At 51.4% G+C, this 27,673-nt stretch overlaps 1 protein-coding gene across 1 annotated transcript in view; it reads left to right on the top strand.

Annotated features, from left to right (window-relative positions):
- Mrc2 (mannose receptor C type 2) overlaps positions 1-27,673 on the top strand; it is a 61,471-nt gene that overhangs the window by 21,973 nt on the left and 11,825 nt on the right. Inside the window, 16 exon segments of the mRNA XM_028865147.2 lie at positions 11,389-11,790; positions 14,337-14,510; positions 14,695-14,859; positions 15,051-15,164; positions 15,614-15,757; positions 18,343-18,531; positions 18,696-18,850; positions 20,943-21,050; positions 23,134-23,249; positions 23,660-23,718; positions 23,721-23,807; positions 24,423-24,640; positions 25,539-25,681; positions 26,827-26,929; positions 27,146-27,284; positions 27,409-27,444. Of these exon segments, the coding sequence (XP_028720980.1) occupies positions 11,389-11,790; positions 14,337-14,510; positions 14,695-14,859; positions 15,051-15,164; positions 15,614-15,757; positions 18,343-18,531; positions 18,696-18,850; positions 20,943-21,050; positions 23,134-23,249; positions 23,660-23,718; positions 23,721-23,807; positions 24,423-24,640; positions 25,539-25,681; positions 26,827-26,929; positions 27,146-27,284; positions 27,409-27,444 (2,352 nt within the window).

Raw genomic sequence — 27,673 nt, 5'->3', positions numbered from 1 at the left:
GCACTGGCTGCTCTTCCAGAGGACCTGGGTTCAATTCCCAGCACCCACATGGCAGCTCACAAGTGTCTGTGACTCCAGTTCTAGGGGATCCAACACCCATGGCAAAACACCAACACACCTAAAATGAATATAAATAATTTAAAAAATGTTATTTGTGTGGGTATGTGTGCCTGTATGTGTGTACCCATTTTTTTTTGTGAGTACCCACAGAGGCCAGAAACATGTCTGATCTCGTGGAGTTAGTTACAGGGGCTTGTGGACCATCTGACAGAGGTCCTGGGAACTGACCTCAGGCCCTCTGAGCACTTGGAAAAGCAGCCAGTGTCCTTAACCACCGAGCCATCTCTCCAGCCCTCCTAAAATGTGTGATCAGAATTCCATGGAAAGCTAGAGACCACAGGATGACCCAAAAGAGAGCTTTATTTCTGCTGGTGCAGGAGGGGACCTTCTCATATTTCTACTATTTTTGTTCATAGAACAATCCTTGATTTTTATTACTTAAAAAAAGCTTCATATTAATTTCCTTTTCCGACTCTACGCCTGTGCCTTCAATGCTTTGACAATGATTTTGTGCTCCTCAATGTAGAGGGTACACTTGATGTTGTAACCAGGGCTTGGAGTCAGCCTAGTTTTGTTAGAGTCCCTAGCCTGTGACGGTGTGTCCAACGCCGCTGGAACACTTTGAGTTCCTCTAAGCACCTTTCCTGTAAGAGGAAAAATAGCATTTCTAGTATTTTAGCTTTCATTGCTGCCCCCCCCCAACAAAAGTCAAAATTAAATTTAAAGAAACACTACTTTCCTCAAATTTGTGTGGATGCCTCCGAATACATTTTTCCTGCCATTCATCCCCCGTCAGTTACGTGGGTGTCTAACCTGGCATGGAGGCCGGGACCCGGAGAGACTCCCATCGCTGATGTTAAGAAATAATACGCTCACAGTTCCCTCCCACACACGCTGGCTCACAGAGGCTTGGGATCTGCTTTAATAAAGTAGTGGCTGTTGTTGGTGGCAAGGTCCTAGCGGGGGTGCCAAGGGCATCCGCTTTGGTGTGGATCTGTTCCACCCACGCGTGCCCGGGTCTGGATTCCGAGTTTAGCTTGGGGCGACGGGGTTGGACTTTGCTGGCCCAGAAAACCATTTCCTGCCGCCACAGTATCCTCGGTTGTGCAAGTGCCCTCTTCGGAAGGAAGTGGCTGTTGGGCTGTTGATTTTGGCTGCGGACTCACAGACGGCCTTTGGGGAGAGGGCCTGGCAAGCTGGGTGCAGATCTGTGTGGTGCGAGGCACCCCGCAGAGGGACTTGAGCCGGGCGCTGGAGATGCAAACCCTCGTGGGTGCTGGGCTCCTGGGATGCTTACGGTGGAGGTCTGGGGCCTAGTGAACCGGAAGGAGCAAAGAGGGTCCCAAGGGTGCCTCTGCCACTTCTGTGGGCTCTATATGGCTGTGCTCTTGGTCTTGGAAGTTAAAACCTGGGAAGGGGCAGGCTGAAAAGCATTTTGATGTTTGGTTCTGAGAAGACAAAGGCCATCAGGGTGGGTGGAATGAGTTCCAGCCTTTTCCCCCCATTTTGTGGGTGTGTGTTTTTAAAGGTTTTTGTTTGTTTGTTTTAAATAAAATTGTGTGTGTGTATTGTGTGTGTGTGTGTGTGTGTGTGTGTGTGTGTGTGTGTGTGTGGTGTGCAGGTGCCCTAGGAGACCAGAAGAGGGTGTCAGATCCCTTGGAGCTGGAGTTACAGGCTGTTTGAGCAGCCTTACATGGCCACTGGCAAGTGAATTCTGCTCCTATAGAAGAGCAGTGAGGGTCTCAACCTAGCCCAGGCTGGCCTCTATCTGTCAATCATGCTGCCTCGAGCCTCCTGAGTGCTGGGATTAGAGGCATGTGCCACCATGCCCAGCTAAGATCCAACACTCCCAATGGCAAGAGAGAGAGCCAGGGTGATGATTTGTGTTCCCAGAGCACCCCAGGGTCCAAGCCCCACGGAGACCTTTGCCCTGGGACAGGACCTGCAGATCCACTGGAAGTGGGAAAGCACACGAATCCAGCCTTCCCACCATCTCCTGCAAGATCTCTTGCATTTAACAGGGAGGCGACAATCCCACCACCACACTCATTCCCAGTAGCCACAGGATAGCACACTTAGCAACCCACGTGTTAAACCAGAAGGAAGTGCATGTCTGGAAAGGAATGACGGAGGAATTCCACAGCAACTCCAGCAAGGGACTGTACCTAGGAAGGGTAAGAGTGGACGAAGCTTTAGGCGTAATGCATTCGAAGCAGTGGGCTGCTGGCTGTTTGGACAGGCAGAAACGGATGACTGCCAAGCAGCCGGGGGAGGAAAGAAAGCCCACGGGGTTTTGGTAGGTGCAGTGGGGGTCGGAAGCGGCGACTCCATCCCCCTAACCAGCATCAGTGTGTCTACAGGTATGTGGGCACAGGCTAGCGGAGGGAATGTTGAGTGAGCTGCTGGGTCTCCAGGGTTGGCCCCTTAGCAGGGCGGAGCTGGCAGCTTCTGCTGACTCAGGGACATTTCCAGGCTTGGCCTTAAGGCCAATTGAAAACAGCTGTTTCTCTTGGCGAGCAGCCCTGTGGCCAGCCTCTGGCTCTCCCTGGAATGACCCCTCACCTATGCCTCTCTGTGACCTGAGGAGAATAATAAGAGAGAGAGACTGGAGGAACCAAAGGCCACCCTGCAATGCCTTCTCTGGGTCATTTCTCCCTCCCACCCCCAAAGTCACCAGCTCTCGAAGAGCTAAGCCAGATGGGTGCTGGGCCTCAATTTCAGATTCCAGCATCTGGCCTTTGCTCCTGCGGTTCCCCGACTTGGAACACCCTTCTGTCCTCGCCCTGCGCGCGCCTTCAGAGTTCTGTTGGACGTGCAAAGCTGTCGTTCAACAGAGATTTCCTGAGAGTCTGCCGCGCGCGAGCCAGGAGCTGTGCGTGAATTAGCCTCTCAACTGCTTCCCTGAGTGGTGGCGTCTCAGCTTGCTGTCGAGAGCAGCTGCTTAGCCGGGCCTCAGCCCTCTGGCTGGGTCTGCTCTGGAGGAATCCGGGAAGCTGCAAGGGCAGCGACCAGGGTTTCTGTGGAGAAACAAAACCTACAGCAAGCCTTTTGGCCCGGGGACTCCAGCAGAGCATGTGTGTGTGTGTGGGAAGGGAAAGAGACTTGGAGAGAAGAAGACAGGCCTCTCTTCCACCGAGGCACATAACTTTAAAACCCGCTTGCCTCTGTGCATGGGAATACATTTCCATGGCAATGACCTGGAAGTCTACAGGCTTTTCTCTGGCCATTGCTCTGAGGTCTCTGTGGCAGGACTGGAGAGATTCCTATTGGACTCGAGTTACCTGGAAAGTCTTTTTCTGTCCAACGCCTTCATTCCAACCATGCAGGATGAATTCAGGCTGAGTGATTTGCACATGTGTTGACATGTGGCTTGTAACTTTTTCATGGATTGCTTCAGGATGTGTCTCTTCAGCTTCCTTGTAAACAGCACAAGGGCAGAGGCCATGTCAGCTCCCTCGTGTTTCATTTCCCTGTGTGGGATTCCTAGGACCGTGCTTCATACAGGCTTGTCATTAAGGTGGGCTGAGAGGGCTGGTGGGTTAGGGGAGCATCCAGAGGGTGGTCAGGAGAATGCACTGAGGGGTCCAGCCTCCCCTGAAAGGATCCACATGCCATTGCAGACCAAGAAACTGGTCTGGCAAAGGCAGAGGGATCCTGGTGCAGGCTCCTCCTGGAGAGGAAGGGAGATGGTGGGTTCTGGTCCCAAAGACTCCTGCAATTACCAGAACAGAAGCCTAAAGCAGGCAAGTTCACCACAAATTGAGGGTGTGGCTCAGGGGCAGAGCACTTGCTCAGGGTGTTTAAAGACCCTGGGTTCCACCCCCAACACTGCAAAAAGAGGAAAAACAGTCCCGATCCTGGGTGATTCACAGAACGGAAGGCAGAGAGCCCTGGGAGAGACGCAGGAGCTCAGGGCTGGAGACTCGATGCCAGAGTTACCAGAACATGCTTCTTCTCCTTCCAGTATTGGGCGCTGTTTCTTTTTACGGGTCCCCTTCAGGATAGGAAACGTGGCTGTTGGCGGCCTCCATCTAGAGATCTGTACAGAAAGACAACTTTCTTTATTTTAGAATCATTCTCTGATTGGCCTGGTTTGAGTTTTGTGTCAGCTGTACCACGGTATCCAAGGAGATCAGATACCGTCATCAGTCCAGAGTGAGCCTTGTCGTGTGTCTCTCTCCCCGCCCCCCTGCAGCCATAGCTTATCATTTATATAGAAAGAAGAGGAGGGGGAGGGGGGAGAAGAAATGGGAAGTTTGCTAGGCAGACAGCAAACTGTGGCTCGCCGAGGCTACGGATTCTGCCGTCATTTCCATTCCCTCAATTCAGCAGACTGTGATCCCAGAGGGCTGGGATCTGCCGCCATGTCCTCAAGGCCTGGCACCAGGCCTGGCACCTGTGAAATTCCTTCCCCCTCCCTGCCTCTGTTTTTGACTTTTAACCAGGTCTCATGTCGCTCAGGCTGGTCTTCAACTTGCTGTGTAGTTGAGGATGACCCCTCCTGCCTTCAACTCCCAAGGGCTGGGATAAAAGGCATGTATGTGTCTCCATGCTGGGTGGATATGCTTGTAAGTTTCAAATATGAATACTGAGTGCCTCTGTGTGTGTGTGTGTGTGTGTGTGTGTGTGTGTGTGTGTGTGTGTGTTGCTGGCAGTTGAACACAGGGCCGTGTACTTGCTGAGCAACTTAAACACAGTTACGTCCCTAGTCCTGAAATTCCTAACAAACATTTGTTGAATGAATGCGTGGCTCACATCCAACCAATGCCCAGTGCACAGGTCACTGACTTAGCTTCATTCCCTTATTCATTCACAAATGCATATTGAACCACAACTTGACAGGTAGCACTGTCCCAGACATGAGATGATTGCCAGCAAATATACACGTGGTCACTTTGTCCCTGGGCAGGACAATCTGAGATCCTGGTAAGGGTGGTGCGGAGTGGAGGGGGTGGGGAATAGGAGGGTGGGAGGTGGAGGGGGTGGAATCTCTGAGATGGGCACTGGCATCTTGTGTTCCCAGGTATGCAGGTGTGCTTGGGTATGAATGAGGCTGGAGGGGCCCTTTGGGGGCATTAAGTCTCTGCACCCCGTGCCCCCCCCACCTCCCCCGTATGAGATTGATGAGAACACTGATTCGAAGAACTTGGAGCAGTCCTCAGCAAACCTACATCCCCTTCGCTCCCTGAGCAGCGCTTTCTGGCTTTCTGCTTTGCCAAGGCTACGTCCCTGCACTATGTCCAAGTGCCCTGGCCCCTGACTTGGCCGGTCCCCGAGAACAACCTACAGGAATTCCCTCCGCCTCTCCTTTGCTCTCTAGCTCCTCTAGGGTCTTTGTTCCTCATCCAGGGCCGGTTTGCAGTCACTGCCCGGCAGCTCATGACCTGCATTCTTTCTCTCTGCCTCTGGATCTTCCGGTGTTCAGAGCTCTGTCCTGAGCTGGCTTTCTGACCCGGAGAAGCCAACTGAGATCTTTCTTATACACCCAGCCAGACACCTTAAATTTACAGGCCTGTTTGTTCAAAGTCATTGTCTTTTTCTAACAGGATTACAAATCCCAAGAGAGCAGAGATGGTGGTAGGTGCTGGAAACTTCCTTAGGGTCCATTGTTGCCTGAAATGTGCTTCGTATCTTAGCAAGTGCTCCAAGAAGTTAGGTGGGTTTGAACCCAGAACTAGGGTGGTCATAGGAGGCCTGCAACCATGTCTCATGGGACAGGAGGGAACCCAGGTCCTAAAAGCTGTGGTGGTTGGGCATCCCAGGTCCTTCTCTGGGTTTCAGTTTTCTCATTTATCAAGTGAAAGGGGTTTGGCGTGGTCTTTGCTAACTGGTGTGGACCTCTTTTGGTCTCTCTCTCTCTCTCTCTCTCTCTCTCTCTCTCTCTCTCTCTCTTCTCTCTCTCTCTCTCTGATTTTCTGAGATAGGGTTTCTCTGTGTAGCTTTGGCTGTCCTGGAACTCACTCTGCAGACCAGGCTGGCCTCGAACTCACAGAGATCCTCCTGCCTCTGCCTTCTGAGTGCTGGGATTAAAGGTGTGCACCACCACCGCCCAACTCTTTTGGTCCTTCCATTTGAGATTTATCAACTTTAGTCTGACTGGCATTGAGCTGGTATGCCTGTGGGTTATCTGACTGGGAACAAGAGAAAGATACTGTCCCACTGGGAGCTCACACCAGCCAGAAGTTTCGAGCCATATCGCTCAGTCCTATCTCTGGGAAGCATTTAGAAAAGCAAGCAACAGTATCTCTCTTTTCTGCTCCCAGGCCCTTCCCCTGGCCCCTTGCTATGGCCGCTTTCATTTGCTGCTGTCTTCCCTGGAGTGAAATTTCAGACAATAACACAGCCATCCCAGGGTTTGTGACCATGGTTCGGCGGGTCAGAGGGCATGCTGTGCAAGGACACATCTCCTGTGTCCGGGGGTGGGTGGAGCCAGGTGTGGCTGTGCGTGCACCCAGAACCCTGGCATCGTGTGGGGCAGAGACAGGAAGATCTCTGGGAGAGACTCTGTCTCAAGAGAATAAGACAGAGAGCAGGAAGTCAGGATATTGGCCTCCAAACATGGAATACAGTCTCATGCACCCATATACATGACATGTGCGTACATCACAACACACACACACAAACATACACACACAGACTTGCACTCACACAAAGATACTAAACCTTAAAGGAAGATTGTGTAGGTCTGTATCAAATCCTGGGCCCAGTTATATTTCCCAGTTATATATTCCAGAAATAGGGAGTCATTTGTGTTCATCACAAAATATCACAATTAGGAGGGTTATAAACAACAGAGATTTATTTGGAAATTATGGAGTCAAAGATCAAGGTGTCAATAGCTTCAGGGTCTGGCGAAGCTCATTCCTCCCACACACAGCCATCTTCTCACTATTACTTCATAGGTTGGAAGTGCGGGAGACTCAGTTAGCTCAGGCTGGCCTTGAATTCCGTTAGCCAAGGATGATCATGAATTGCCCCCCACACTCCCACCTCCTGATTGCTGGTGGTGGGATTACAGGCATGCACCCAACATGCCCGGTTTATGTGGTGCTGAGGATTGAACCCAGGACTTTGTGTGTTCTGGGCAAGCACTGTACTAACAGAGCTACATCCTCAGCCCTCCCTAGGGAGTCTTTTATAAGGGCATGAATCCTATTAATTAATGTTATTACCCTTATAACCTCAGCACTTCCCAGAGGCCCACACCCTAACACCATCACCCCCAGGGTTAAGATTTCAAAATAGATATTTGGAGAGGGATGTAGGAGAAAGAAGGAGCAGATCGAGGGTGGAGGAGCCAGTGATTGGAAGTTTAGCTGTGGCAGCCACCCAGATGGTCCTGTGGGAAGCTCATGTGCATTTTGCCAGAGAGGACCCCTACACACACACACACACACACACACACACACACACACACACACACGTGCAGGGGGTAAATTTTAAAATGTAATAAAAATTAACAAAAAGAATGTATATTCTTAAAAAAGAAAAGAAAACTAGGTGAGTGATATGTTGAGCAACTTTTCCCCTGAGCACACTGCCCAGCTTGAGGGGCTGATCGGAAACAGATCCGAATTTGGGGTTACTAAAAAGGCTGAAAACCAACAGGGAAGATTCTAGACAGGAAGCAGTCACAGAAGTTCTTCCGACAGACTCTTCAGAGCCTCGGTGGATCCTAAGTTGTCATATGCAGGGAAAGGCCACAGGTCCTCACGCCCAGCCAGAAGGAGCATCTGCAGGCAGAAGTTTAAGCTGTCTCCTAAGCAGTTTCCACGAAAGTGCCACCAAGTCAAAGGAGGCCTGAGGTCGTCACCTGAGGTCACCTCCTGAGGTCACCTCCTGAGGTTTTCTCCTAAAGCTCCAGGAGGGCCTCACTTCAAGGCTGAGTCCAAGGCTAGGGAGTACACCCTGAGACTCAAGGCATGACAAAGCCTGAAACCCAGCTTCCACCGGATCCAAAGTGATCCACTGTGAATGTAACTGCCTGTCAAAACAGAACTCAAGGGCCAGGCGTTGGTGGCGCATGCCTTTAATCCCAGCACTCGGGAGGCAGAGCCAGGCGGATCTCTGTGAGTTCAAGGCCAGCCTGGGCTACCAAGTGAGCTCCAGGAAAGGCGCAAAGCTACACAGAGAAACCCTGTCTTGAAAAAACCAAAAACAAAAAAAAAAAAAAAAAAAAAAAAAACAGAACTCAACAGTCTTTATAGGAAAATTTAAAAATATCACATTCCCTATAGCACATCATAGAACACCTGTGATGCCTGATATGTAATAAAATGAAGTAGACATGGGGCTGAGAGATGACTCAGCTGTTAAGAGCACTTGCTGCTTTTCCAGAGGACCCAAGCCTGATTCCCAGCACTCACATCAGACAATTCACAACCACGTGTAACTCCAGCTCTAAGGGATCCAGTGTCCTCTTCTGGTATCCTTAAGTACTGCATGTATGTGGTGTACATACATACACTCAGGTATACACACATACACATCAAATAAAGAATTCTAAAACAATTAGTAGATATCATCCACAATGTCTAGTAGACAATAAAAAATAACCAGATAATGCAGGCAGCTGGCTCATTGATACTTCAGATGTAGGGAGAAATCAAAAGTAAATATTGCAAGGAAAATTATAATCAAAGCATAAAATAGAGGGTAACCATGGTTTATTAGGAGATTACAGAGGTCTCTGAAAATCTGATTTCTTTCTTTCTTTCTTTCTTTCTCTCTTTCTTTCTTTCTTTCTTTCTTTCTTTCTTCCTTCTCTCTTCCTTCCTTCCTTCCTTCCTTCCTTTCTTTCTTTCTTTCTTCCTTTCTTTTTCTTTCTTTTTTTCTTTTTTTAAAGGTTTTTTTGAGACAGGGTTTCTCTTTGTAGCTTTGGAGCCTTTCCAGGAACTCACTCTGTAGAGCAGGCTGACCTCTATGTCACAGAGATCCGCCTGCCTCTGCCTCGCAAGTGCTGGAATTAAAGGCATTGGCCTTTTTTGTTTGTTTGTTTGTTTGTTTGTCTTCTGAAATGTGAAATTGTTAGGTGGAGGAAATAGTGCAAAGGTCTTGAGACTGGAAAACAACCAAACATGGACATAAATAAATTGGGAATTGTAAGAAATTAATGATGTGTCTTAGGATTTCTATTGCTGTGAAGAGACACCATGACTACAGCAACTCTTATAAAGGAAAACATTTAATTTGAGTGGCTTGCTTATAGTTCAAAGGTTTAGTCCATTAATGTCATGGTGGGAAGCAAAGCAGCATGCAGGCGGACATGGTGCTGGAGAAGGCGCTGAGAGTTCTGTATCTTGCAGGTCACAGGAAGTGGCCTGAGACACTGGGTGTTGCTGGGGTTCAGCTTCGGCTCTGGTTCAGGTCTTGAGACAGGGAAGGGGTGTTGGTGCAAGGAAGAAATCAGACTGCCAAGTGGATTGCATTCAAGTGGCCCCTGAATAGCTTGAGCGGTCTTTGTTTATACTGAGTTTTTTCTATGAGGCTTACACGAACAGCTTTATTATAGGCTCCTATTTTTGACTTTCAAGAAATACATTGTATTTTAAGGAACACATCGTAATTAAAAAAAAAAAAAAAAACATTGTTCCCCTTTTTCCCCAAATACTTTCCCATCCCCTACATAACCTTATTCTAGACACAGAGTTCAGCATTTTTGCAGCTTAACTAAGTATCAAGCCAGACACATCCTGCTCTTGCAACACTCATGTCAGCTGGCAGCTACTGTAGTTACAGAGTTTAAAAAGTGATGGACATGGGTACAATGCTTTTTTTTTTTTTTTTTTTTTTTTTTTTTTTTTCGAGACAGGGTTTCTCTGTGTAGCTTTGCGCCTTTCTGGAACTCACTTGGTAGCCCAGGCTGGCCTTCGAACTCACAGAGATCCGCCTGGCTCTGCCTCCCGAGTGCTGGGATTAAAGGCATGCGCCACCACCGCCCGGCTGTGGTAACAATTCTTTAAGGACAACAATATTCAAACCCAAATAATTCTTTCATGTTTGCAAGATATGCTTTTATACAGTTCCCTTTTTCTACAAGAGGGCCCATGTCTCAGTCTCTCTGTAGAGGCAGACTTTGGTAAAGCACTCTCTTCCCATCCCACTACACCGTACTTCTTCCACCAGTATAAGCTCCTGTGTATGGTAAAGATGGATCTATCCATCCCATATTTTGCATCACATTTTTTCCCCATTGAATCATACCAGATCCTACCATTGATTCTATATGCTTGGTGTCCAGGGAACTTACTTTAAACACTTGGCACTATGTGTATTCCTGAGGCTTTTTTTCCTATTCTCTGTATGCCTTACTCTCCTTTCCAGAACTGTGAAGACATGGTTAATGTTCCAAGTGTTGTTTTCTCATATGCACCGAATTGTCTCTGTTGTCTCAGAAAAGTTCCCAGGATTAGGAGTTGTAGTAATTCCAGATAAGAAATTTGAGAAGCATTAGCCCTCTGCTGATTCTAAGGGGAAACCATTCGAGAAAGAACAGAGTTTTCAGGGAAAATTATAGCTGTTGTATGTGTGACTGACAAAGTAAAACTAAAAACTGCCCAAAGAAATCAGCAATATAATGTGAAAGAAAAAAGACCGTTAGGCTGCATGAATTCAGAAAGTCCTTGTGGTCCCTGTGCTCAGCCCTGTGGTCCACTGGTCCTTGCCAAGTGAGAGGCTGTCTTCCATGGGCTTTGCCTCTCGGAGACCCGTTGGGCAGGCGTTTGTTCGCTGATCTGAGACTAGGCTGCACCACTCCCAACAGGGTGTGGCTTGAGCACATAGGAGACCTCAAAGCCCACCCCCACAGTCTCATATTTCCTCTAACAATGCTACACCTACTCCAACAAAGCTACACCTCCTAAAAGTGCCACTCCCTTTGGGGCCCAACCACCGCTGTAAGGAAATGAGATGATCATAAAAATACTGTAATGACAGTTATTTAAAATGCAGGGATTATTTATTTCTAGAATTTTCCATTTAATATCTTAGGAATTTGTTGTCAGTAGGTAACTGGCCCTGAAGAAAATGAAGCCACAGATAAAGGGCACCTGTGTATGAGGCACTGGATGTGCTCTGTAGAGCTGGGTTTGATTTTAGAGTTGGGCAGATGCCTGGATCCTCCTTCCAGGTGGAGATGGAACTAAACAGGAAAGGGCTATGCCACTTCTGGATACAGGGGCATAGCTGTGCCCCTCACCCTACCTTGAACTGGGGAGGACCAAGTGATTTCACACATGAGACAAGTACTGGGCAATGGTTAGTGCCTATAGGCCTTAGCAGTCATCAAGGCCAAGGTATGATGACTTCTTGTCCTGTCTTTCCTTCTAGAACCTGACGTCTTCCTCATCTTCAGCCAGGGGATGCAGGGCTGTCTGGAGGCCCAGGGTGTGCAGGTCCGAGTCACCCCAGTCTGCAATGCCAGTCTCCCAGCCCAGCGTTGGAAGTGGGTCTCCCGGAATCGACTCTTCAACCTGGGTGCCATGCAGTGCCTAGGAACAGGCTGGCCGGTCGCCAACACCACAGTTTCCCTGGGCATGTATGAATGCGATCGAGAGGCCTTGAGTCTCCGCTGGCATTGTCGTACACTAGGGGACCAGTTGTCCCTGCTTCTGGGGGCCCGTGCCAGCAATGCCTCCAAGCCTGGCGCCCTTGAGCGGGGTGACCAGACCCGCAGCGGCCAGTGGAGCATCTATGGCACTGAAGAGGACCTGTGTGCTCGGCCCTACTATGGTAAGGGGCTCCTTGCAGGCAAGAGGTGCCAAATGGACAGGGTTAGGGTAACAAGGCCTTTGACTGCTGTGGACCCTTGGCAGTCACTGTTTAATAGGAAGAAGTTTCAAATAATTAGGAAAATTAACTTCAAAGGGTTTAATTTGATTTTCTTAAAAAAAATTCAAAAGTAGGCCTTTAATCCCAGCACTAGGGAGGCAGAGCCGGGCGGATCTCTCTGAGTTCGAGGCCAGCCTGGTCTACAAAGGGAGATCCAGGACAGGCAGCAACACTACATAAAGAAACTCTGTCTTGGTGGGGAGGGGGACGGGACGGAGAGTGCTCGCTGCTCTTCCAAAGGACCCAGGTTCAATTCCCAGCACCCACATGGCAGCTCACAACTGCTTCAGTTGTTCCAGGGGATCCGACACCCTCACAGGGACATACATGCAGGCAGAACACTGATGTACGTACAATTAAAGTAAATAAACCATAAAAAAATTAATTCAAAATTAGAGGCTGGGGAGATGGCTGAGTCAGTCAAGTGCTTGTGACCTAAGTATGAGGACCCTGGTTAAATCCCCAGGGTCAGCATAAAAAGCCATGTGTCGGGCAACATGCTTATAATCCCAGCACTGGGAAGGCAGACCCAGGAGGGTCCCCGAGGCTCCAGACTAGTCGGCCTGGCTGAGTGTATAAGCCCCAGGCTAACGAGAGACCCTGTGGTAGAACCCAACGTGCAACAGGCGGCGGGGGTGTACGCCCCTAATCCCAGCACTCGGGAGACTGAGGCAGATGGATTTCTGGCCAGCCTGGTCTACAGAGTGAGTTCCAGGACAGCCAGGGCTACACTGTCTCAAACCCCCACCCCCAACCCACCCCCCCAAAAAAAAGAAAGAAAAGAAAAACCCAAAGTGGATAGCTTATAGATAACCCAGATGGCAAAAACAAAGATCAGAAGTAAACATTGAAAGACAATTCTTCAGAGGGTATTGGTTTCTTAGGAGACCAGGAGGGCCTTTCTGAAGATGTAACTGTCTTTTTCCTCTGAAATGTAAATTGTCAGCTGGAGGAGAGTGCAAAGGCCTTGAGCCTGGAGACAGCCAGACAGGGACCTGGAGGCTGGTGCTGACATCTAGCTCCACATGCACATACGCCTGTGAATACATATTTGCACATATGTAAACACCTTTGCATGAGCTGCGCACACATAAAATTAAAAATTTGAGGCCAAACAAGGTGGCTCAGTGGGTAAAGGTGCCTGAAACCTTCATGGTGGAAGTAGAGAAATAACTCCTGAAAGTCATCCGGTAAAACACCACACACACACACACACACACACACACACACACACACACACACACATCACACTAAAAATTTAAAGATTAGAAAGTAAAAATAATGAAAATTTCAAAATTAGCTTGCACCATCCCATAAAGTGACAGAGAATACGCAAGGCAAGGACTCCCCGTACGCCCGGGGAAAGTCGCATCGTGACAGGAAGTGAAGCGGCTACGGAGACTAATCTGATTTTTCTGGAAAAGGGCTAACACCATAAAGAGGATTGTGCTGAGCCTGGAGTGTGTTAAGCCCAGCTAAAGGCCTTAGAGTTAGAGAATCCGGGCTACTAAGACATGGAAGCATTTAAGGCGAGCATCGTGGCTCAGGTTTACACTCTTAGCCCTGGGGCGGTGGGGCAGGAGGACGAAGGCCAGCCTCGGCTACTCGGGACATTGGAGGCTAGCCTGGGCTATGGGGTGGAGGAAGAGGTGCTGCAGGCATTTGGAAGTGAGAGGAGATAGGAGGAGGGGCCAAGAGAGCCACCCCTAAGCTGCATTAGGACAACAGGAACATGACATTGGGGTGACATTGGGGCTGGTGAGACTGGGGGGGGGCACCTGTCACCAAGCCTGACGCCGTGAGTCCAATCCCTGGGACCCGCAACTCCCACAAGTTGTCCTCTGACATTATATATATATAGTGTTATAGTGTGTGTGTCCTGATAAAATGCAATCAAATTTAAAAAAAATCCTGACAGTATATTAAAATAATTCAAGATTAATACTGCTTATAAGACTTCAAAAATGAAATCCCTAAAGTTAAATGACCCTCCCCCATGTTCACTAGACAGAGAGACCCCATGACAACACCACACAGGTTTTGTCGGTGGTTAATGGGGACCTTAGTCACTCAAGGTCTTGTGACAGATCCGGTTTTTTTTTTTTTTAATTCTTTCCCGGAAGGACACTTCTGTTCCAAGACAGAACGTTTAGGGGCAGCCGGGAGCCTTGGTTGGCTGGCTCAGCCCTCTGTGCCATTGGAAAGGCAGTGGAGGGGTTGGGAAGCCTTTTTCTCACCTAATGGGGGTGTGCAGTAGGCCCGCCCCGTGTTCCTAGGCTGTCCCAATAACAAGAGTGGGTTCTCTCTTTAAAGCCATTGTCCAGACTCTTCAGGCTCTGCCAACTCCGTTATTCCCAGTCTCCTGAGTTATAGTGGGTTTTCCCTTGGGGGGGGGCAGGCAGCCTGTGGGGGTCCGGGCACCAAGGCATGGCTCTCTTCCCCTGTAGAGGTCTACACCATCCAGGGAAACTCCCACGGGAAGCCATGTACCATCCCCTTCAAATACGACAGCCAGTGGTTCCACAGCTGCACCAGCACTGGCCGGGAGGATGGGCATCTGTGGTGTGCCACTACCCAGGACTATGGCAAAGATGAGCGCTGGGGATTCTGCCCCATCAAGAGTGAGAAGCAGACAGAGTGGGAGAGCCCTGGAGGGAGGCCGGTGATGAGGAACAGGGAGCTGAGGTGGGGTGGGGGTGGGGGGAGGCAGACAGACCCAGGTCCGAAGAACGGAAGTCCCTCTTCGGTGGTGCAGCCTGTATGGGAGCTGGGGAGGGACCTAGGGTCCATCTGTGGCGGTGGCAGGTAACGACTGTGAGACGTTCTGGGACAAAGACCAGCTGACAGACAGCTGCTACCAATTTAACTTCCAATCGACGCTGTCCTGGAGGGAGGCCTGGGCCAGCTGCGAGCAGCAGGGGGCGGACCTGCTGAGCATCACGGAGATCCATGAGCAGACCTACATCAACGGTGAGGTGGAGGGCAGCCCCCCTGTGGCTCAGCCTCTCGATTTAAGTCTGACCGGGCTGGAGGTGGGGGACACCAGCAATCTGAGATCAGCCCCCCCCCCACACACACCCCGCCAGGCAGGGTGAAGAGAGAGTGGGCGGCAGGGCAGAGGACCGGGATTCCTCTTCCTCAGTGTCCACTTTTTCCGCCAGGACTCCTCACGGGCTACAGCTCTACACTGTGGATTGGCCTTAACGACCTGGACACCAGTGGAGGCTGGCAGTGGTCGGACAACTCACCCCTCAAGTACCTCAACTGGGAGAACGGTGAGACACGGGGACCCCACTGATGCTTGGCTTCCTTCTGCCCTGCGCTAGAGGTGGGAAGCCCGGGGTTCCGCCCCCTCCTGGAATGTGCCCCAGTGCCTTGGTGTGAAGTGGGAACCGCCAGCTAGGCACCCGCTCAGTCAGCTGAGTCCTGGCCTAGGCCAGGGCTTGGACCCACACTTTTAGACACACACAGCTGCGGCTGTGTACCCAGGGCCTCGCCGGGGAGGTGGGGCTGAAGTATACATTGCCGGTTAGGGGGTGAGGACGGCATGAGCCCACGCTAGAAAGCGGGGTGACCCAGGGGTGGGATGGACAAAGCTGTGTGGAGGGCTGGGTTTCTCTGCTAATGCAGACATCCCAGGGAGGGAAAGGAGACAGGGAGCCCGGAAAAGGGCACAGTATGAGCTTCCCTCTCCCGGGGTGCTGGCACCCTGCCTGTCCCACAGATCAGCCGGACAACCCAGGTGAGGAGAACTGTGGAGTGATCCGGACCGAGTCCTCAGGTGGCTGGCAGAATTATGACTGCAGCATCGCCCTGCCCTATGTGTGCAAGAAGAAGCCCAATGCCACAGCCGAGCCCAGCCAGCCAGGTGAGCCAGGTCACAAGAGGCCAAGGCCGGCAGGGCCACAGCCCAGCTCAGCCTTTCCTGGTCCCTAAGTGACTCGGACTCTCTATTGATTATTCAGCAAGCCTGGAAAATGTGCCGTTAATTCATTGGGCGAACATTTTGTTGGAACTGTGTTAAAGGCTGGCGGTATCCACTAGGCCCGTGGAGACCGCAGTCTGCCGGAGGTCACGGGCATCTTAATACTTAGTTAGAATACGGTGAGCTGTGGGCCAAGAAAACATGAAATGAATGCGAGGAGGGTGGGTGATTGAGCTTCTGGGAGTTGAGGGTTTTCATGAACGTGATGCTGGATTTGAGATTTCCAGGTTGATAGTTTAAAAGGCAGAAGGAGGGCTGGGGGCTGAAGACCTGAGCTCAATCCAAAGCACCCATATTCAAATAAAAAGCCAGGTGTGGTGGGGGTGCATCTGAAATCCCAGTGCTGCGGAGACAAGAGGGTCCTGTGGCTGACTGGCCTCCAGGTCAGCAAGAGACTTTAAAAAAAAAAAAAGATGGATGCCACCTAAGGAGGAAAACTCAAGGTTGTCTTCTGACCCCCCCGCACACATACACACACACACACACACACACACACACACACACACCCCCCCCCCCCCCCCCCCCCCCCCCCCCACACACCACACACACACACACACACACACAGAGGTGTGGGAGGGGCCCGATTCTGGCAGCGGGAGCTGCCTGTGGGAGGTGTGGATGCCTGCAGTGCTGAGAGATGGAGCCCTGTACTTTAGAGGGAACCCGACACTAGCCCAGCAGCACCTGAAGGCCTGTTAGCAATGCTTTCGAGGGGGCCCCACCCCAGATTACCTGAATCAGAACCTGCATTTAACAAGACACCCCGCTCCCCCGGGTGATTTTGAAGCAGGGCGTGCATTCGACTTGAGCGCAGAAAGGCAGGTTGCAGCCGGTCTCCGAAGTCTGAGTGGGGCTGGGTAGCCCTTGGGAAGCTTCTGTGGGCTTTTAAGCCAGGGAGTGTCTCACTTGAAGGTGTGATTCAAAGAGATAAATCTGGAGGCCTCCTGGGAGAGATGGAGTGTGGGGTGACGGGTGGGGCCTGCTCTGGGGACTGTCCCCCCTCTGGCATATGACCTTGGACATGCAGCCGGGTCTCTGAGGTGTAGAATCCTCACTTGCAAATTGGGAATGGATGCATTCCCTCTTGCAGAGTTATGGTAAGGCTGGAGCCCTGGCCTGGCCTGAGGAGTGTCTCTGTGGCTGGCACTTGACATTGTAAAGCTGGAGGGGTTACGTTGTTCAGCTTGTGTAGCAGTGGGTTGCTAAAGTAGGGATTTTGACAAAGAAAATACAGTATATCCATGGAAACCTCCACAGAGAGGGAGAGGGCTCTGTGAGCCATCTTTCCCTGTGGCTCATGTGGGGAGCCCTGATTTAGCCACTGGGACCCGAAACCCCATCTGTGGCTTGGATTTGCCTCTCCTGTCCCCATTCAGCCCCCAGCTGTTTGCAGGAGGCCTAATCTAAGCAATAAGATAAGTTCTGTGTTCTGGACAGTCTCATTATGAAGGACATGTCATTTCCAAAGCAGGGGTCACATTTCCAGAGGACCCTTCCTTCCCTCAGGCCCCTGGGATATGAATAGCTACTAAAAATCTCTTCTGGGCTGCAGCCTGGAGTCTTAACCCATTGGCTAACAAAAGATGATTGACATCTCCTGCGACACAGAGCAGGGCTGTTCCCTTTCTGAGCCCACCCACTTTGAGCAGTCTCTAGCAAGAAGTATGGTGGGAGCACCCCAAAGCTGACCACGGTGGAGCTGGTATTAGAATTCTAATCTGGAGCAATACACAGGATGGGCCCACATCCTCTCTCTTGCCTAGGCAGAATCCTGCCTGAGCCTGACTTTGTGGGTGGTTGGATGAAATTTTGTTTTCTTTTGCCAAGACCCAAGTGAGGACTTGTTTGCCTCAGCTGCCCTCAGACCCCATTCCCTAGCGGACAAACCCAAAAGGCACCTCTGTGGGTACAGGAGAGGGGCCTTCAGAAGCAAGAGGAGGTATGGAGAGGAGAGGAGCTGGCGAGGGATCCTAGCGAAGGGGTGTGATCGATCTGCCAGACTTGATGTGCCCTGTGATATTCCTGACTGCTCACCCCACCTCTGGTCACACAGGGCCCCCTTACTCACTCAAGGCTTCCCACATTTCTTTTACCCAAGACTACCCAGGCCACCAGAGAGGGGGTTCTCTGTGAATGTTATTTGTTGGATGTTCCATTTAATAAGCAAAGGGGCTTTGAGATAAGTTGGATTCTCTTAGCTGGAAACCCTGTTTGCAGGCGATACTGGTTTTGGAAGCTGGTGTGTCCGATCACCTGCCCATCTCGGCCGGAGAGGGCCTGTCCTGTGGTTGGACTCTGCTATCACTGGGTTTCTGCCCCTAGGCCTCCAGCAGCCATGGGGGATTTTTTTTTTGTTGTTGTTGTTGTTTGTTTTGTTTTAAGTATCTTAAGGTTATTGTCATGGGGAGGGTGTGCGTGTGACATCCATTGGGTTCTGTCTGAGCACATCGATGTGCCTCTCTCCATAGACAGGTGGACCAATGTCAAGGTGGAGTGTGATCCCAGCTGGCAGCCCTTCCAGGGCCACTGCTACCGCCTGCAAGCTGAGAAGCGCAGTTGGCAAGAGTCCAAGAGGGCGTGTCTACGGGGTGGAGGTGACCTGCTTAGCATCCACAGCATGGCTGAGCTGGAGTTCATCACCAAACAGATCAAGCAAGGTGAGCGAGCGGCTGCCTGGCCACTGCGCTGGGGAGGGGGAGAGGTCTGTATGTCTAGTCCCTTCCTTCCCAGGAAACTCAAAGAAGATTCTTTCCTTCATTGCTGGTCTGAGGCTGACTTCAATGTCCTCTCTCTCTTCCTCGCCTCCCCTGCTGTACCTCAGAGGTGGAGGAGCTGTGGATTGGCCTCAATGATTTGAAACTGCAGATGAACTTTGAGTGGTCTGATGGGAGCCTCGTGAGCTTCACCCACTGGCACCCCTTTGAACCCAACAATTTCCGCGACAGCCTGGAGGACTGTGTCACCATCTGGGGGCCGGTGAGACTCTCCTTCCTCATAATAGCACCATGGCACCCCCCACCCATGTTCCAGTTGCCCTCCCCCTAGCTGAAAAACAGGTGTCCTGCTATTAGCCTCCTGTGGGCACCAAGCCCCTTCCTGCCACAGGAGTGGCTGGCAGGGTTTGAATCCCACCTTCACCTCCATAGCTAAGTTACCGGCAGGGTTGGAAGAGAGAATTCTCCAGAAGCCTTAGGCAAACTGGCAGGCCCATTCTTGGTTCCTCCCTACTGGCAGGTGGCACCAGAACCTACACAATGGAGAGGCTGGGCAAGCAAGGACATTCTCTGCCAGCCCTTGCCCTCCAGGACCCTCCTCGGCTCAGGGTTCTGTCTCCTCAAGAAATCATGGGGTGATGACTGTTTGCCATGCCTGGATTCAGACTCAGGGTGGATGGGAGAAGGAATTGAGGCAGGATTTTGACAAAGAGCCTGAGCCCTGAGCATAGATTGATATCAGATGCAGCTGTGGAGCTAAGCAGCCGATTCATTTGCATCAGGGGATTCTATTTAAAAATTTAAATTATTTGGTGAGCGTCTCCTATGAGCCAGGCATCTCCCGAGTGCTGGGATGTGTAGTTGCCATGTTGTCAGGTGGAGCAGACTCAGCGCTGACTAGGAGGCTGGGGATACTGAGGAAAGCTCAGGTGTTCCTCTTTACCATCTGAGATTCAGGTCTGGGCACACCAGCCATTTACTCTACCCAGTTCTTCAGTAGTCCCAAGGGTAAGACCCATGTGTGGCGGGATATTTGATTACACTATGAACCCCAAGATTGTGCTAATTAAATAAAATCAACCTTGGGTCAAGAGGCAGAGCCAGCAACTAGTTGACAGGAAGTAGCTATAGAGAGTATGAAGGATCAAGAAAACAGATAGAGAGATGCACAGGAAGTAGTAGGGGGGACCTTGAGTTTGGCAGGGTTTTTTGGTTTGAGACAGCAGAAGAGAAACTCTTTTCTGGGAAGTCGGCTAAGGAGGCAGGTCAGCTGGTTGCTTCTCAGTCTCTCTGAGCTAGCATCTGACCCCTAAGTCTTTATTGGTAAAATCTTAAAGTTGCGATTTAGCTTAAAAACAACACCCACGTACTTAGTTTTCACAGTTCATTTACCTAAGACTACCCACAATCCAAATTAATTAGAGGGAGAATTTCGGAAACAGTTCAGAAGTATTCGATAACTTTTGTTTTAAGTTTATTTTTATATGTATGGGTGTGTAGATGAATTGCTAAATGGTCTTATTAATAAAAAAAAAAAAAAACAGAGCCAGATATTGGGGTTAAAACCAAGAGATCAGAAAAGCAGAAAGAAGCCAGCCACCTTCTCACCACTTAGAGACCCTCAGCAAAAGAGACCTACTTCCTGTATACCCACGCCTGTATGCCTTTCTGTTCTATCTCATTTCCTCTCTCTGCCCAGCTATATCACTTCCTCTTCCTGCCCAGCTCTGTCACTTCCTGTCTGTACAGACCTCCCGACCTTTATGGTTAGTGCTGGGATTAAAGGTATGTACCGCCACGCCTGGCTCTGTTCCCAGATCAAGAAGGATCTCTGCCTTCCCAGTGATAGGATTAAAGGCATGTGCTACCATTGCCTGACCTCTGTGTTTACTATAGTGGCTGGCTTTTTCCTCTGATCCTCAGATAAACTTTATTGGGGTGCACAGATAAAATATTACCACCTGGGTGTTTTGCCTGCATGCATGCCTGCATCCCACCTTCATGCCTTGTACCTGTGGAGGTCAGAAGACACACTGGATCCATCTGGAACAGGAGTTACAGATGGTTATGAGCCATCTTGTGGGTGCTGGGAATTGAACTCAGGACCTCTGGAGGAGCAGCCAGTACTCTTAACCACTGAGCCATCTCTCCAGTCCCTCAACAACTTGTTCTTTCATCTACCTGTGAACTAGCTCTGCTCCCTCCACTGGACAGCCTGGGACACAGAGAAATGAAGCTCGTTGCCAGGAATCACACAGTAAGCTGGAGACAGGTTCAGGTCCAGGACAGGGCTGGCAGGATGATTTGTAGGGAGGGAGAGATTTGGAGTGAGTCTCCCCTATCATGTGCCCCAGGAAGGACGCTGGAATGACAGTCCCTGTAACCAGTCCTTGCCATCCATCTGCAAGAAGGCGGGTCGGCTGAGCCAGGGTGCTGCTGAGGAGGACCACGGATGCAGGAAGGTGAGGGTGTTTTTGGAACTGCCCAAGGTGGGGTCAGCCCCAGGGGCTCCAAGGGGCTCCCAGAGTGGACGAGGAGAGACGGAGGAAACCCTGCAGCCTTTCCCAGCATCCTCCTGTCCTCTAGTTTCCCAAATGCCCCTTCCTGAAGGAGCGATATTGAGGGGCAGGGGGTTGGGGGAGCTGTATGGGGGAGCAGAAGGCCCCTCCCTGCCTCTGAATCTCTCTCCATAAGGAAGATACATGATACAACAACCAAGTGCAAGGAGGCCAAATGGTTAAGCCTGTTCTAGTCATGGTAGGAGTAGGCTGTGCAGGGGCTGGCTCTGTGCACCCGTCTCCTCCTCTTCACTGCCTCAGTCTGACAACAGGAGAGAGGCCACTTGGGGGGATGGCCTTCTCTCTTCTTATCCTTTAGCTCACTGGGGGCCAGGAGAGTTTGGGGGAGGTGAGAGGGGCTGTGAGCTGTGAAGGAGGGTAAGTGGGTGATGGGCCTCCCCGACCTTGTGGCCATCACAGTACGGCAGGGGTGTGAGCGGAGTGACGCGTAGGGAGGCTGCTCATAAAGCCGCCTTTGTGGCCTCTGTTTCAGCAGCTCCTTGCCTCAGGTTTCACTCCTAGGTGTTTTCCTTTAGATTAAGCTCCTTCCCCAAGCCTAGCCCCAGACGAGCCCTCCCTCAAAGGCATGATTGATGATCACACTTGCTGCTGGAGTCGGGAAGAAGGCTGCCAGAGACCCAGCTGAGGAGTCTAGTCTGGGGGCCAGTGAGCTCAGGGCGTGGCGCTGTCCTGGTGTGAGTTGCCGTGGAGTAGGCGACTGGAGGCCATGTATGTGTGTGGATACTGTGTCCAGGGGGTGCTTGGATAGCCAGGGGTCTTTGCCTAGGCTCTGCTTGGCATCTAGGTGCCTCCCCGACCCATGGCCTCTGTCCTGACTCCTGCCACTACTCTGGATCTGCCACTGCACCTGAGGTGGTGGCTTCTCTCTTTGATGAGGGTCTGCCTCTGCCTCCCTCCCTCCCAGCCCAGGCACATCCTGCCAGATTCCACTCTGCAGACCCCTGAGGACCACTCAGTCCCCTCTATATCCTGCCGTCTCGGCATAGCTTTCCAGCCCTGGTGTCCAAGCCGGCTGCTCTTTTCCATCAATAATATTTTAGTAGTTTTTACTTCTCATTACTATGTTTTTGTCTATCATAAGTGTGTGGCATGCACATGTCATAGTGTGTGTGTAGAGGCCAGAGGACGACTTTTGGGATCAATTTTCTCCTTCCACTGTGAGGTCTGTGGATTGAATTCAGGTCCTTGTAGCAAAGGCCTCTACCCTTTGAGCCATCTTTGCCAGCCCCTGGTTATTTCATGTATTTCTTTTTATGAGCGTGTGTGCACATGGCAGACGCTTACGTGTGTGTGTGTGTGTGTGTGTGTGTGTGTATGTACACGTGCATTTGTGCTCGTGTTGGGGACAAAGGTCAACCTCAGGAGACTGGGGCTCCCCAGGAGATTAGGTTGGCTGACCAGCAGACCCTCAAGAATCTGCCTGCTTCCTCCTCCTCTAAGCTGAGATTAAAAGCACAGGCCACCACACCTGTTTTTTTTTTTGTTTTGTTTGTTTGTTTTTACATGAGTTCCAGGGATCTGAACTCGGGTCCTCATGCTTGCATAGTAAAGCCCTTTACAGGCTAAGCCACTCCTCAACCCCTGACTGCTTTTGTTTTCAGTACTGAGGACTGAACCCAAGACCCCACGCATGCTAGAAATGTGTTCTTACCACTGAGCTATGGTGTACGCCCAGCTCCTGTACTTCCTGCTTTAAAAGCTGCTTATTTCTCAGAGTCAGACCTCGGGCAGGTCAGTCAGCTACCCGGAGCAGCGCCGCCACCCTGGTCCAACCGTGGTTGGTAGGAAGAGCAGAGAGTGATCCGGTATGGATCATACCGTAGGCACTGATCTCTGGAGCCAATTAGTTCCCTGGATCCCGCACACATCCAGCGGTGTCCTGTGTCACTCCTGCTCAAGCAAGGGCAGGTAAGGGTGGAGCCTTTCTCCCATAGACCCCCCTCGTCTGTCCTCTCTCTCGAGCCAGGGTTGGACATGGCATAGCCCATCCTGCTACTGGCTGGGAGAGGGCCAAGTGACCTACAGTGATGCCCGGCGCCTGTGTACTGACCATGGCTCTCAGCTGGTCACCATCACCAACAGGTATAGAGGGCAGACAGAAGTCCTGGCCAACCCTCTCCCGTGACCTTGCCTAATGGGATGATCTCCTGGTAGTCTGCCCAGAGGGACCCAGAGTCCTTTGAGCCTCAGTGTGCTTCAGGGTCTTTATGATCTCTTGTTACAAGGAAGAGTTGTGTGGTTAGGTGACCTCAGGCAGAGTATAAGAGGGGTGGGGACGGGTGTGGACTGGATACCCAAGAAATAAAAGTGTGGGCAATAGAGGGAGCCTGGTTACTCTGTGAGCCCTCAGGCACCCCCGTTTTCCAGGGCACGTTACTGGCCATGGATAGCACTTGAGTTTCTGGCGGGTGGGGTGGGATGTCTGGCCTGTGGTCCAGGACTTGCGGGAAGCTACTAGTAAGTGACCGGCTTTCACTGGCTTGTTTCTGAAGATTCGAGCAGGCCTTTGTCAGCAGCCTCATCTATAACTGGGAAGGCGAGTACTTCTGGACGGCCTGCAAGACCTCAACAGCACAGGCTCCTTCCGTTGGCTCAGTGGGGACGACGTCATGTACACCCATTGGAACCGAGACCAGCCCGGTGAGCCGGTAACCCCATTGGACTGGCTTGAAGCAGGGCTGTGGTAGACCCGTAGCTGTGCCAGGACCTAAGGCCTTCCCAGTAAGCTGTTCCGTTGTACCGTGTGACGGGCTAGCCCTGGACCTAGAGGCCTGCTCAGACCCTTGGCCCTGCTGTTTGCAGGCTGAGCTTCCTCTGAGCCTCAGTTCAAATGGGGGTGATGGCGCGTTCCTTTAGAGTTGTGTCAGGCTTAAATATATATATTTAACCTATGGAAAGGGATCACATATGTAATGTGCACACAACGCAGATACTTGATATCTGTACAAATTTCACATTCGTTGTCTCTTTTTAGAGAAAGGGTCTCACCATGTAGCTCAGGCTGGCCCTGCAGCAATCCTCTTGCCCCAGCCCCCTAAGTACTGGGATTATTAAGTGCATGTACCACTACACCCAGCTTCAGTATCATTCTTAACCTTCCTGTAACCTAATGGGGTACATAATGAGATGGCTCACAAAGTCTAAGTATCCCCTACACAGCAGGTAGCCATGGAACTCTGCCTCATGCCTTCCCCCATTTGGGTGCTGACCCCCCAGAGCTCGTCCCTGTAGAGACAAGTTCTTTCTCCTTTTCAGGGTACAGGCGTGGGGGCTGTGTGGCTCTGGCCACGGGCAGTGCCATGGGCCTATGGGAGGTGAAGAACTGTACATCATTCCGGGCTCGCTACATCTGCCGACAGAGCCTGGGCACACCCGTGACACCAGAGTTGCCTGGGCCAGACCCCACACCCAGCCTCACTGGCTCCTGTCCCCAGGGCTGGGCCTCGGACCCCAAACTTCGACACTGCTATAAGGTGGGATGCCCTAATTGTCATGGTGGGGGGCACAGAGGGAGGACAAGAACACTGAGGTAGCTCAGCTGGGGAGGCCTGGGGACCATTATGACCCTGAGGTCCCAGTCTAGACCTCAGACTAGAGTCATTGCTGATGAAGAATTTGTCAGTGGGTTCTGAGGCCTGATGTGCAGTAGGTGCTTAGTAGATGTGAAGAGTTGAAGGAGCCAGACCCCAGCATGTTCTTCAGAAACCCCTGGGGACCCCGAGAAAAAGGATTCTGCTGGGAAGCATGTGCAAGGCCCTGGGTTTGGATTTGGAAGGTCTGTGTGGGGCCTGGTGATTTGCCAAGCTTGGGAGCCACCAATTTGCTTTGTTGTTTGAGATTTCTGTATTTGCTTTTGAGACAGGGTCCTGCTCTGTAGCCCAGGCTAGCCTCTAGCTCTTGGCAATCCTGCTTCAACCTCTCAAGTACTGATACAGGCATAAGCCACTATGGCCAGCTTCTCATATGTAGCCCAGGCTGGCCTCAAACTCACTATGTAGTTGAAGATAACCTTGAACTTACAACATTTGCCTCTATTTTTCAAGTACTAGCTTTGCACACACGTACCACAATGCCTGGCTTCCAAGGCCTTTTATTACATACAGAAACTAAAGTCGGTGGGGGGGCGGGGGTGGGAAGAACCTGTCCTCAGTCAGTTGGGGCTCTGCTTGGAGCCTAACTCTTGGTCTGAGGATGGGGTACGGGGGCTCTTGCCGGGAGCTGATGGTGTCACCTGCCTTCCTGAGATAGGATTGTCTTCGGTTACCGCTGCCTGGTGAAGCCACAGCACCTAATCCTACTGCAGTCATAAGGAGGTAGCGGGTGCCCTTTGACCCATGGCGACGGCTTAGACAGCTGGCTTTGTTCCCACAGGTGTTCAGCTCAGAGCGGCTGCAGGAGAAGAAGAGTTGGGTTCAGGCCCTGGGGATCTGCCGGGAGTTGGGGGCCCAGCTGCTGAGTCTGGCCAGCTATGAGGAGGAACATTTTGTGGCCAACATGCTCAACAAGATCTTTGGGTACTGAATGGGTGTGGTGGCCCGCACTTGGGTGGGGACAGGCTTGGTTGCTAGAGGCTTGGTTCTGTCATGCTTGGGGTGAGAAGGCAGGAAGATGGATGGTGTCCTCAGAGGGCCCAGCTGAGGTTTGGAAAGACCTATATCTGTTAGTAATGCCAGAACTATCCTGTCTCCTTCAAGTTGCCATGGTCTCCTGGAATCTTGGGGGAATGTACAGGGGTGACCCACTCATAGGAGAACCTATTGCTAACCAGTGTCCCAGAGCCAGTGATGTCCATCTGTGTCTCTCAGATACAGTTCCCAGTGCAGATCCAATCCCCATGCCCCGCCCCCGCCACTGGTTTCCTAAGAACCCGTACCTCTCAATAAACCACCCTGAAAGACAGAAGAAGAAAGGCTGAAATTGCTCAGGCAAGGGATGAGGAGTTTGCCCAGATCCTATCTTTGCCCTGTAGGTTCGGAGGTCTGTAATTTATGGCACATGGCATTGTAATCATTTACTATTGGTGAAAAAACAAAAAACCCAAGTGGACCCAGGCTTCCCGAGATCTTAATTTCAGGGGTTATCTCCTCCCAGCAGTGAGGATTTCATCACTTGACTGGTAATGACGCCAGCCCGTGTTCACTGTTCACAGCCCATGGCATGTGGGCTGTTCGCGTCGCCCGGCACCCTGTTCGTCAGACATGCTCATGCTCAGCTTGTCCTGATGAGTTAGCTGTTTGCCCAGTGTCATGGGGGTCCTTGAAGAATCACGATTTGAACCCAGGTCTTTTTGAGCTCCAGATCCTCTGTTTTCCCCTCCCCCCTCTCCCCCATAGCTCATCAACTTCCTAACCTCCCCAAGCAAAAAACATGCTGACTCCTGCTGGCAGGGTACCCCAGAAGGAGGTCAGGGGCCAGGGAGGCAGGCTGGCAACTTCTTTTTGAGTTAAGCAGGGCACCTGGCCTGGCTCTCCTTGTCTCTAGGGAGGGAATGTCAAAAAAAAAAAAAAAAAATCCCACAGTGCTTTGGGGCATCCATTTGCAATGTTGATGGAGAGGTTCGGCACTGGAGACTGCCCAGGAGACAGCTGACAGTGGCCGCGTGCGGTGCGATCTTCGGTCCGGCCACTCTCAGCTCCCTTCTATTCTGTCCCCACCCAAGTGAGTCAGAGCCTGAGAACCATGAGCAGCACTGGTTTTGGATTGGCCTGAACCGCCGGGACCCGAGCGAGGGTCAGAGCTGGCGCTGGAGCGATGGACTAGGGGTGAGGAGCCATGAAGGAGGCAGGTTGGGGAGGTGGGTAGGCAACCGCTGGGCCTGGCAGGGCCAGGCATGGGCAGGGATTTTGGCCAATGTGGGTTGGTTAAAAGTAATCGGGTTAAAGACTGGATGCTCCCCCAGCATGGCCGGCCTCAGCTCATGCCGAACTTGTAGGTTACCTGTTGTACATCCCTCTTTGCTTCTTTATCTTGCTCTCCAGTTTTCCTACCACAATTTTGACCGGAGCCGTCATGATGACGATGACATTCGAGGCTGCGCGGTGCTGGACCTGGCCTCCCTGCAGTGGGTGGCCATGCAGTGCCAGACGCAGCTTGACTGGATCTGCAAGATCCCTAGAGGTTGGATGTGGTAGTAAGTGGGGTGGGGTGGGGTAAGTGCTGGACAAAACGGCTCTGAAGCCAGGAATTTGGGGGATCCGGGCCCCCATCTCCCTTGACGTTTTTTGGCTCTGTTGTTCTGTAGGTGTGGATGTGCGGGAACCAGATGCTGGTCCACAAGGTGAGGCCCCCAGGCTACCTGATCCCTATCCCGGCCCTAGCGGGTCAAGGGTTTTACCCGCAGGGGGACTAAGTTAGCTAGCACTGGACACCACTGCCCTGCTTTCTGTGGTGTGGAAGGAGGGGCGAGCCAAGGGCCTGTCCCAGGGTCATCTTTGCAAGCCACTTGTTGTGTGCTCTGGCTTTGTCCAAGCCCAGAGCTTTCAAGGGCCTGTCGAGCGGCCTGGCGT

The sequence above is a fragment of the Peromyscus leucopus genome, chromosome 8b, assembly GCF_004664715.2.
Source record: "Peromyscus leucopus breed LL Stock chromosome 8b, UCI_PerLeu_2.1, whole genome shotgun sequence".
Classification (NCBI taxonomy): domain Eukaryota; kingdom Metazoa; phylum Chordata; class Mammalia; order Rodentia; family Cricetidae; genus Peromyscus; species Peromyscus leucopus.
Note: the sequence above shows the minus strand (reverse complement) of the source record. Positions and strands in the feature narration are given on the sequence as shown.